At 43.8% G+C, this 12,283-nt stretch overlaps 1 protein-coding gene across 2 annotated transcripts; it reads right to left on the reverse strand.

Moving 5' to 3' along the window:
* Positions 1-1,814: 1,814 nt before the first annotated feature.
* CX3CL1 (C-X3-C motif chemokine ligand 1) lies at positions 1,815-9,623 on the reverse strand. 2 transcript variants are annotated; one of them, XM_042438146.1, is made up of 4 exons: positions 9,466-9,623; positions 4,424-4,550; positions 3,366-3,483; positions 1,815-3,320 (listed from the first exon to the last, which is right to left on the reverse strand). In XM_042438146.1, the coding sequence occupies exons 1-4, from the start codon at positions 9,545-9,547 to the stop codon at positions 2,370-2,372; spliced, it is 1,278 nt and encodes a 425-aa protein (XP_042294080.1). In that variant the 5' UTR covers positions 9,548-9,623; the 3' UTR covers positions 1,815-2,369. The 2 variants fall into 2 exon arrangements, with proteins under 2 accessions (XP_042294080.1, XP_042294079.1); XM_042438145.1 differs by having other exon boundaries at positions 1,815-3,483.
* Between the last annotated feature and the right edge of the window lie 2,660 nt (positions 9,624-12,283).

Consider the following 12,283-nt stretch of genomic DNA (forward strand, 5'->3'; position numbering starts at 1 on the left):
CGGGGGTTGGAAGACGTAGGAGGTTTAAAGGAAACAGAGGAAAATGTCAGGAAGCAAACGGAAATGGACGAGGAAGTGAAAATACAGAGAAAGCAATGTGGGAGGAACGGAAGGAGACGTGGTGAAGAGGGACATTCGCTTCGGTGGATTGAAAAAGAGGATTTCAATACTCAATGCAGAACTTAGAAATGCTACCGTTCCCAGTATCTCCATTTGCCATGTTAGCTAGAGGGATTCTGGGAATTATAGTCAAAAATATTTTCCATCCATCCACACTGAACGCTTATATTAATGTTTTTATGTGCATTTTTTCACTTGCTGTATGGCTTTGATTCCCAGCTCTGCCATAGAAACCCATTTGGCAACTTTGGGCGAGTCACACTCTCAGCCCCAGAAATCCCCAGGGCCTTAGGGTCACCATAAGTCAGCAATGACTTGAAGGCCCACAACAACAAACTCTAGGATGGTAATAGCTAGCAGGATTCCATCTAATAAATTCACTTTATTTTTGGCTTTGCGGATATGAATCAAGGAAGGATGTCCATTTATTCCCAACTGGAAAACCTCCAGAGGTTATGCAATTGCAAAAAGGTTGCCAGATAGCTGACCACCCATGGCCATGACGCCAAAAAAAGGTAACCATAACATAAGAGTCTGTTTATCAAAGATGGTGATGTTTTCATTGGCAATCCCCGTGGAAATTCCCTCCTTCCTGATACAGATTTCTGCTCTCTCTCGCAGCCGGTGGAAAAGATTTCAGCCTTCCTTATCACCTTAATATCAACCCACTTCTTCCTCCAACTGCAATTGCTCAGAAAATGGGTAGAAAATGGTAGTGCAGTTCCTTTATAGGTTGACCAATCCCTTTCCCCAAATCCTGGTTTGCAATGGCAACAGAGGAGATGAGATTAAGATTTGATTTCTTTTTTAATATAAAATATAAAACAACATAGGACAAAAATGAGATTTAAAACACATCACAAATCAACCTGCAAGGATTCGACTACAAAAGTGCATCAAGTACATAAAAAAGGTGCATAGCTTTAGGTCTTCTTGTGCTAACTTTTGAAATAACACTGCCTGCTTTCTTCCTGGCCCTGTCATGGCAATGTATATGAAGAAAGATTTGCACATGCACAATGTGCATCTATAGGATCTATCACCAACTGACTATTTTAAAGTCCTGATGTACAAGAATCCTGCTGGAATGACAAGCCATTGGCTGCAATTCAACATCCCCTCAGGCTTGCATAAATATCTACATACAGAGATAATTTTGTTCCAGCACTACACAATTTTCAGGCACAGTAGCAACATTGTGCAATCCATGTGTCATTGTGCACAATGCGCAGCTGCAATGGTCAGTGCACCGACACAATGTGTGATGTGTGATCACTGCATGCAATGTGCAACCCTGATGTGCAATATGATTGCAGGCGTAACTCTGCTTCCACTACTGATAGCAAAGCACACCTGTTGCACTGCGGGGAATAATTCGCCCTGCATGCATAGTGCAACTTACACATGAATATGTCACTAACAGGATGCCAGGCATTGGATTTCCCTCTGCCTAAGGGAGATGGTCCTACTGTCTGAGAAGTACCCACATAGGGCCAGCCCTAGGTATTACATTAATCCCTTCTGGCTGATCTCAGCATTGTCACTCCACAATGACAGGTAGACTGATCTGTCTGTACAGGGATGTAGCTAGGATTTAGGAAGGGGGGGGGTCCAGACTAAGGGCCACCATTATAATGGGGCTTGGGTGCAGCGGCACAGCAGCACACACCATTCATTTTTCTAATGGAAGGGGGGAGTCCGGACCCCAAGAACCCCCCCTCCCTTGGCTACGTCCCTGATCTGTACCAGAATTGATCCAGCTCTCCAAGATTCCCAACAATTGGGCCGGTCAAAACTGAACTGACCCAACTCTCGGCCCACCTCTCAGCAACGACATTAGGACTTACCAAGTTCTTAACCAATAACTGGATTGATCCAACTCTTGGACCTAACCCTTGGCAAAAATATTTGGATCCATCCATCTCTGAACAGAATAATCTGTTTCACTCTTACACACAACACACACATATACTCCCGGGACAAAGTCCCCTTTCCTCTAGCGATGGCATGTTTTCCTATAAAAGCCTACCTCCCACTTTGAAGACCATGACCCCAGTCTATCACCCTGCAGGCTAAGGCATCTCATAACATTGAAATTATTTGTCCATTGGTTGATATGCATCCTGTTGTCCAACCATATAAGGTCCTGTTCTGGCAGAGTTAGATCATCTGTTGTATGTCCTCAGACTAAGCCTAGTTAGTCCCTTTGTTGGAAGAAGAAACTCTGGATGCAAAAAGACCCAAGCAAGTCAAAGAATCCTCATGGCATGTTCGTCAGTTTGAGAGTTGGGTGAATTGTACAACAGGCCTTCCACCATTTCCTTGGATAAAGTGGTTGCAGATAGACTGCTCTTCATCCACAGCCATCCAACAACAGCAGAGGCAACGAAGAGAAGGCCAGCACCCACCAAGGAGATGATGTGAGTCCGGTACCCAGCCAGGCCCCCCGGAAACAAGGCCAATGTCACCTCGGGGCTGTAGGTTGTTGCCTGGGCCCTGCTCTTTTCATTGACATTTTCCTGGTGAAACCCCGAAGTTGGTTGAGAAGCCGGCAGTTCAGAAACAAAGCTTGCTTCAGTTGATGAAGGGATTCCTGATGTCCCTCCAAAAGCAACAGATGAGTTCCTCATTCCATCACTCCTGTCTTCAACGTTGATGGGCCTGGTGTTGTTTCCATCCATACTGGAGCGTGTGCTGGACTGGTCAGTTTGAAACCAGTTTGTGAGTCCGGTAGTGGTTTGAAGCTTGTCACCTGTGCCCAGAACTGAAGTCGGCACACTGGGAGAAGTGAGGAACATGGTTGATGTGGCAGAAGGCACCATGCCTTTCTCAACAGAGTCTGTAATATGGCTGCTTGAGCTGGATGGATGGACGGTCGGTTGTAGAGAAGACCTTGTATAATTTTGCACCCCAGAGCTACCATTAGCGGTCCTCTGAGTTCCTATGAACGTAGGAGAGGTCGCCAAACCACGAGTGGTTCCAGAGCCATGTGTCTGGTCTGTCTTTCCAGGCTTAAAAGTGGCTCCAACGCCAGACTTTTCTGGGGGTCTTTGAGATGTGGCCTCTGGTCCCACCGGTGTGGTATTCACAACAGAGCGGTCAGGAATTATTGTTCTCCTCTCGGGAAACTGTGTTGATGTTCTGTAGGCCACCGTTCCAATGGGATGATCATGACCCAAAGTTGGAGCTAATGTGGTGACAGCATCTTTGGAGAACTTGTCAAACACGCCTGGCTTTTCTGCCACTGGAGTGCTGGTCTTTGAAGGCGGAGAGGCATTTCTTAAATCCAGTTGCTTCATAGCAGATTGCACCCATTTCTCCTCAGGTCTGGCGCAGAAGCTCCGATTCATCTTAGTAAGCAATCTGGAGAGGAAAAAGAAAGGATCCCAGTAAGGAGGGATGCAGTGGACAGGACCCAACTAAGGCTGCATCTGTACTGCAAAAATAATGCACTTGAAACCACTGGTCTTTGGAATCGGGGTCGGAAATGTTTCTGTCTCCAACTCTGGCTTCAAAATAAAAACTTATACTATTATATACTTTTATATAATAAATAAGTATTATTATTATATCTATATATACGAAACCCACAGCTGTGACCTTAGGCAAGTCACACTTTCTCAGCCTCAAGGGGACAGTAATGGCAAACTTCCCCTGAACAAATCTTACCAAGAAAACCTCACAAAATGTTTGCCTTATGGACACCGTAAGTCAGAAATAACTCCAAGGCACACATCACCACCGCCAAGCATATGCATCCATTTTATAATCTCTTTTAGTGATGGTTGAGGATGATGTGTAAATCTACAGTGCTATATAAATAAAGCATGATGATGATGATGATGTTGGTTCAACCATTTTACAGCAAATGTGGTTCATGTCTTTATAGATTGTAAGCCTCAGGGCAGGGAACCATCTCATTAAAAAGAATGTACATACAGTGCTGTGTAAATTTACAATACCATATAAATAAAGCTTAATAATAATAATAATAATAATAATAATAATAATAATAATAATAATACGGAGGTGCTCTTGGAGATCTAGAGGTGCTGGGATCACAAGAGGCACCAGCATCAATGCATTTTGGGGTGCCTGAAAGCAATGAATTTAAAGGATCAGTTGAACATCGGTTGCCGCTCCCATATTGCAAGGGTTTGAAAAGGAAGAAAGACATTAAAATGCAGAGGCTTGTCAAGATTGGAGGCAATATGCGGGCATATCTTCTGACTCAGGTGGGCAATAGAGAAGCATTGCACATCACAACCAGCACAACATGAAGGCGCAACAAAAAGGTACTTACATCACCGCCGTCTTCCCTTTGCATGTGATCTTCTCATAGCTTTGCAGTTTCTTTGCAGGAATTGGTTTTGATGCGAAATCAGTGGGAAGACATTCTTTGGGGCAGTTTTTCCCCACTTCAGGTTCTCCTATGGCAAAACAACAACCAGGTATTATTATTGGTTTCATGGACTCCCAGAGGTTTGCTGTTCTTAATTGTGTGCCTTCAAGTCATCTCCAACTTAAAGTGACCCTAGATTTTTTCTTGCCAACATTTATTCAAAGGAGGTTTGCTGCTACCTTCCTCTGAAATATATAGTCAACAGCACTTGAGATTCTTTGGCAGTCTCCAGGCCATTTGCTGTTGTTGTTGTGTGCCTTCAAGTCATTCCCAACTTATAGCAACCCTAAGACCCTTGAGGCTAGGATTCAAATAACATTGAGCCATGGCAGTTAAGGTGCAGAATTTCCACATATATGCAGAATTTTACATGTATCTCCACTGAAATGTATATTTATTTATATATTTATTTCTAAGATTTATATCCCGTCTTTCTCCGATAATGTGATTTAAGGCGGGTTACAATCATTTGCAGGAGATATATATATATATATATATATATATATATATATATATGATTCAATTCTACAGTTTGAATCACATTTTCAATCAGAAAGAATCTGGAGGAGGATAATGTTTTGGGATGTTTTTTTAAAAGTCCCTTTATTCCCAATGATCCTGGTTATATAACTCTCCCGCTGCTGAATTGAAACATATTCAAACCAATGTGTTTCAGGTCCTGGCATCAGATTTAAATCTGGTCATGTGAAGATGATGCAGACTTTGCCATCCCAGGCTGTGATTTCGCAAGCCTGTTTCCTTCTGATGAGTAATCCCTTTGTTTTTACAGCAAATGTCTGCTGCCCATTAACCCACTCTGGTGCCAGTGCAGCTGTCAGAAGAAGGCAGAGGCTTCTCTGCCAGCCAGCAACCCTATGAAGGAGGGCTGTGATGCCCCACTGGGGTGGCAAAATGGGTATATATTGCCAACATGGCAATATAGAGTGCAGAATCATAGCATTGGAAAAGACCCCAAGGGCCATTCAACCCAATGCCATTGTGCCATGCAGGAACTCACAACCAAAGCATGCCCAATGGATGGCCATCCAGCCTCTGTTTAAAGACCTCCAAAGAAGGAGGCTCTACCACTCTCTGAGGGAGTGTGTTCCACCCTGCCATTGTGTAATAACTGCACAGAATCTGTACTCCATTGTGTACATGCATGGGCTGACTTCGGGCAACCCACGCTCTCTTGGCCTCAGAGGATGGCCATGGCAACCCCTTCAAGAGAAAGTTGCAAAGAAAGCCCCAGGATAGGTTCAACTCAGAGTCTCCATAAGTTGGAAATGACTTGACGCACACAACAACAACTACAGCAAAGAGGTACACACACACACACACACACACACACCTCTAGAGGCACACACACACACCTCTTTTTACGTGGCTAGCTTTGTTGCAGCTGGGTTTATGAACCGGTACGTGTCCAAAGCTGGCTGACCCTGAAAGTCTTAAATCTGGGGAGATACTGTCCTTGCGACAGCCAGGGCCATTCAAGGTCCTCGCCAGTCCTTAGCATTGTGCTTGCAAAAGAAGAGTGGCCATTGAAGCTGTTGTCACAAGGGGCTTCTGTTATGGATAAGGACAGAAAAAGATTATGGATGATAGAGGCTCTATGTTTGTCGTCTGGAAGGCAGGTGCGTTTTTATCAAAGTTTCAGTCCGCAGCTGCTGGACCGATCACGTCCTCCGGTCCCAAGTTATCATTTAATCTAGGTTTGCAAAGAGTGACCAGAGAAGGACTTTCTTCTTGTTTGGTGGGAAATCTCATCTGACTTTGATGCTTGGGAATTTGCAAGGCAGGTCCCAGCAAAGCCATGCCCCACCTCAGTCCCAAAAGATAAGAAGATGGGCGAAGGGTCATCCCAAGCGGAGGACCTAAGAACTTTCTCCATTTTGGGTGATTCCAACACACAGAAGAGAAGCAGCTGGATCCAGAACCAAACAGCCACTGGGCATATACATAGGCTCTCCATTCACACTTGTGAAATCTGGCTCAAAGGGATTCGCAGGAGATCAGTTAAAGCAATGATAGCTTTTGCCCCATAGCTCCTCAAGGCTCCACTCCAGGGTCAACTTGTGTGTGTTTGTGATATTCAGCCCAGACATAATGGCTTAGTTATTGTCATTTATCAAGGGACCAGAGTCACATCAACTGAGATATAAAACACGTGAGAAGAGATTAGAAAGAGAGAGTCTTGGAGAAGTTAAAATGTTAGAGGACTATTTATTTATCTAAATACAGAATTGGTTGTTGTGGCTGTTGGGTGCCTTCAAGCAATTTCTGGCTGATGGTACCCCAAAAGACAAGCTTTCATGGGGTCTTCTTTGCAAGATTTGTTCGGAGGGGTTTTTCTGTTGTCTCCTCTGAGGTCAAGAGGAGAGAATCCAGGTCTTGGAGAAGTTAAAAAATCTCAGCATGAGCATTCATGGACATAAACCCACTTCTTTGGGAGTAGTATTGCATGGTATTAAGGCCTCAGATATAAAGCATATTTATATACTTATGGGAGTGGGATGGTATGTGATAGGATGCAGATGCAGATGCAAATCCCAGTCCTTACCCTACTTTTTCAAAGGGCTAGGTGTGGTCTTTCAGATTTTTACAATCATCGGTTAGTGTTGATGTGTGAAAGCGATAAATCTGCTTAGCAAAAGTCGAGTTTCCCCTATGTTCAAAAGAAAAACGATCTCTCTGAGCAGATTTCTTTTGCGATATGGGAACTAGTAGGGAGGGTTCTTGTAACTTCCCCAGCAGTAAGGCGCCACTGGTTTCCTGGATGAGAAAAGCAGCGGCTTTCCAGCATCTTGGACCCATCTTGGAAAAGAGAGGAGATAAACAGTACAAAGGGAGGATGAAGGAAGGACAAAGGGGGATGGAGAGAAGGAGACAGAATGGAGAAGGAGGAGGAGGAGAGAGCTGGATTCACCCTCCTTGTCCTAAAATGCCAGTCCTTTCATTGGAAAGAGCCTCCCTTTCACAGTTGGGCTGCATCTGCACTGCAGAAATTGGCACCACTTTAACCGCCATGGATCAATGATATGGAATTCTGGGAACTGTGGTTTGTTGGGGCCCCAGAGCAGAGAAGGGAGTTTATATCCATGAAAACTCATGCAAAAATAAAACCCCTTTTAAAAGGGGCTGCCACATTTCCCCCTCCTTCCACTTCCTTTCTCCTTTTTATGCTGCAAGATGTTAATTCAGCTACTTGTTTGAAATCTCCTGGACCTTGGAACAGTCACACTCTCTCAGCCTCAGAGGATGGCAATGGCACACCTCCTCTGAACAAATCTTGCCAAGACAAACCCCAGGATAGGTTTGCCTTAGGGTTATCGTTGGTCACAAATGACTCAAAGGCGCACAACGGCAACAAAACCCTAAACCTCTAATCTTAACAGACAGAAGGGAGATATTTCTCAACTCCACCAAGTTTGCCCTTTGGATAAAGCTGAAGAAATCCAGCTCAAGGCTGGCGGTAGAAAAATGTGAATAGCTGTTGAAAACTGGTTTCAATTAACAGCTTGTATTTCTCCCTCCCTGGAATTAGGACATTACAGATTGCATTGCATTTTGAAAAGGTCCCACCAGCAGGAAGAAACTCGTGTCCAAAATTTCACAACATTTTTCACCGATCCACAATGTCATTTCTCAGTCTTAAACCTGGAGGGGAAGGAAACGTGTTTCAAAAATTCTTGCTTTTACATTGGTGTCCACTGGGGTTTGGTTCCAGGATCCACTGTGGATACCAAAATCCATGGATGCTCAAGTCCCATTAGATACAATGGGGTCGTAAACTGGCAAACCTGATATAAAAAGGCAAAATCAAAGTTTGCATTTTGGGTTATTATTATTTTGTGTGTGGAATATTTTCAAATAGTGGATGGCTGAATCTGTGGATATGGAGGACTGACTATATTGCAATTTGCAGGAGATGCATTATTCAGTAGACCCCACCTCCCCCCCAAAGGTAGAATAATCCAGAGTCATCTGTGGCCACGCTGGCTATCTGGGGATTTTGGGACTTGTAGTCTAAAGAATATCAACCATCTAAGGTATGTTCAACAATCTAAGATATGCAGATGGCACCATTTTAATAGCAGAAAACCTCACAGACCTGAATCAACGACTAAGGAAGACCAAGGAAGAAAGTGCAAAGGAAGGTTTACTCCATCAGTTGGCAATGACTTGAAGGCACACAACAACAGCAACAACAACAACACAGACCTAAAATAACCATTCAGGTGTGCAAATGTCAGCGAACCTATTAAAAGGAATACATCTGAAAAATCACTATTCAAACTATCCAAATGTGGAAACGTCAGCAAACCTATTAAAAGGAGCCAAAGACACACAAAGCCAGAAGATGCCACAGATGATGGTAAAGCATCAGGAATAAACTCTTCCAGAACACAGCCACATAGACCGAAAAACCCACAAAAAACTATGGATGCCGGCTGTGAAAGCTTTTGACTTCATCCTAAAAAATCAGTTTGCAAAGGGACCTCGTAGCACCTTTGAGACTAACCGAAAACAAGAAGTTGGTAGTTATTGCTTTTGGTTAGTCTCAAAGGTGATACAAGATCCCTTTACACACTGTTCAAAATGAATGCTTAAAAATACCCCAAATAAGAGAAATGTTGTGTGTCTGTTTTGCCCTTCCCATGTTGGCAAGGACAAAAACTGACACACAAAACAGCTCCTTTCCAAGTCAAGGATGTAAAGTATAAAAACGAATGTGCAAAGCAGAAATTAAAAAACAAAGGGGGTCAAGCATTCCCACATTGCAAGAAGAGAGTGGCATCTCCTCCGAGAAGAGAGTGCCATGCCAATGCCAACAGGCACTGTCTTCTTGCCCCTAAATCCCATGCAATGTCTCCGCTTCCCAGTCGGCAAGCAGATGCCCAGTCTGGACTAGCAATGTGGTGCCTTTGGCCCTCTCTCACCTGCCACAGCTGGAATGAGCACTACCCAGGCCAATGTCAGGGCCAGGGCTGCCAGTCCCATCAGGGAGGCTTGCCCTGGCATAGTGGCCACTTCTTGGGCCGAAGAGGCTTAAGCCATGCCCGATGTTGCTGCCACAGAAGAGAGAGAATGCTCTCGGCTCCTTTGCTCCATCTGACATCTCTGCCGAGATCTTCGCTGGATCCGCCTTTTTTTGGCTGGAGAAACCGCCTGGGAAAATCCAACCCATTCTTTGAGGGATTTTATTGCATTTGTTATTGCAGGAGATCATTTCCTTGTCCTGGGCTCTGAACAAAGAGGGGTTTTGCTGGGCATAGAGTCACCATTAACCATTTGTTCATTATTGAATACCCATCTACACATTCTCAGTCACACTCTCTCAAGACTTTTTCACACGGAGGAATGTATCGCCGTCCCGAAAGAAGAAGAAAGCAAGGGCAATCTGAAGATGCGAGAAATTACGTAGTAGTTTATCACACACACAAACGCAGCATCCGTCCGAAAGAGAAAGCGGTGCGAATGTGAATAAACTCATGGCATGAGTACGTACCCATCGGCTTCATGATTTCAAATGAGCGTCTTTGCGCATGCGCAGTGAGGACAGGATCCCATGGCTGGCAGTAATCCCATGGCCAAACTGGAGATGTGTTACATACTAACACAAATGCGAACTGACTGCGAATTCGCAATGGAAAAGGATTTATAAATTCAATATTCTTTCCAAATTCAGCTATTCCTGAGATGTCTCATGATTGCATTTGGACTGCGTTCCATTCACATGCGAATTTGATTCCTAATCTTGGCTGCATTCACACTGCAGAGTTAATCCGCTTTAACTACTATGGCTCCATGCTATGGAATTCTGGGAATTGTAGTTTGTCGTGGCGCCAGAGCTTTCACCACAGATTGGTTTTCTTGGCCGGATTTGTTCAGAGAGGGTTTGCCTTTGCCGTCCTCTGAGGCTGAGAAAGTGTGACTTGCCCAAAGTCACCCAGTGAGTTTCCATGGCTGAGCCAGGATTCAAACCCTGGCCTCTAGAGTCCTAGTCCAATGCTCAAATCACTATGGAGTTGATCACACTGGGGCTAATTTTGGCATTAAAGAGAGGTTAAAGCTCATTTAAGGCATCCCACAAATAAAGTGAAAATGATTATCACACACAAGTGCGCAAATAAATTGATATCGGAAATGCATTGTTGCTGAAACCCCAAAAGTAAAAAGATGTGTGTTGATGCTTCTTTGTGACCACTTTAATGGCAGGTTTTGTGTGACGCCGTGTCAAATTTGTTTCATGGTTTTTCCGGGATATTCACAGGATCTACTCCCAGTCTCCTTTGTGGGATAAACTCCTATGCCATGCTGGCTCTTGTCTACCTCTAGACAAGATACTGCAAGCGCACTGTAGAAATAATGCAGTTTTAGACCACATTAAGTGTTGTAACTCCATCCTACACAATCCTGGGATTTGCAATTTTGCAAGGTCTTGAGCCTTCTCCGCCAAAGACTGCCGGTGCCAGACCAAACCACAAATCCCATTCTTATTTTTCTTTTGGTGACTTTCTCGAAGACCTTTGGCTCTTGGCTCAAGCGGCCTTAATTTAATCAGCAATGAGTTTCCTGAATCACCAACTTAAGGATCTCAGAGACCGAAAGCAGGGCTTCCTCTTTGGCCTTTGGCTGCAACGTCTTTTTCCTCTCGTCTGCGGCTGAATCTGAATCTGACATTTGTTGTTGCACCAGAGCAATCTGAGAGAGAGGGCTAAACATCTCACAAAACTACAAATCCCAGAATTTTTCCATTTCCATTTTTCTTTTTTGGCACTGGGGTTAAGGTTAGGGTTTGCGGGGGTGAAAGTAAAGTAAAGTTTGTGCATGAAACCAAAGTTTGTGCCATCAGAAAGCAAAGCAAAGGTGGCACTCTCTCAGCCACATATGGATTTTGGAATTTGGGAAAAGGGAGATTCAACTTTTGTTTTAGGTGACTTGGTCTCCATATATTGTTTTAGGTGACTTGGTCTCATGCCATATTATATATATATTATATTATATATATAAATAATATGGCATGAGATTTGGGGGGAGTGGTAGTGAATAATAATAATAATAATAATAATAATAATAATAATAATAATAATAGGGGTACAAAAAGGATTGGGGGCTGGATGTAGTTCACATATTTCTCACCCCCGCTCTCTATGCAACAACTATTTCCTTTAAACTCTCAACCCCTGAGGCCAAACCTTTGCCAGGAATTGTGACTCATCTGTGTATTTCCATTAAAGAAATTCACATGCTTCCTGGAGGGTACCTTGAACTCGCTTCTTTACCTCCATTCCAGGGCTGAGCTCTGGAATTAACTGAGACCAAGCAATGCAGCTGAGCCAGACATAGAGCCCAGCAAAAAACGAAGCAGGGATTCGAACCCTGGTCCCCAGAGTCCCAGGTCAACACTCAAAGCCCTGCACCACACTGGCTCTTGTTGGAATAATGCTTTCCTCCCAAATGGGAATTATAGAAGAACTTCTTGAACCCAAGGTGACCAAGCATCCTTTTTTCCCAGCACATGTCCTCCATTGCAACCTTCTGTCCAGGAAGAAGTCCAAAAAGTCCTCCATTTTGAGCATGACCATGGAGCACAAAATTACATTTATACGAGTGCTTTTAGCTTTTATATTGGAATGCCCTACCCTTTTCTGAAACATCTTATATTTTGCTTTGTCCAATTCACAGTTCTGGTATCTGTGGCCATAGCTGCTTAAACTTGAATCCAGTTTAGGGTTTTGTCTTGTCCTTATCCAT

This window comes from Sceloporus undulatus, chromosome 8, assembly GCF_019175285.1.
Source record: "Sceloporus undulatus isolate JIND9_A2432 ecotype Alabama chromosome 8, SceUnd_v1.1, whole genome shotgun sequence".
NCBI lineage: Eukaryota > Metazoa > Chordata > Lepidosauria > Squamata > Phrynosomatidae > Sceloporus > Sceloporus undulatus.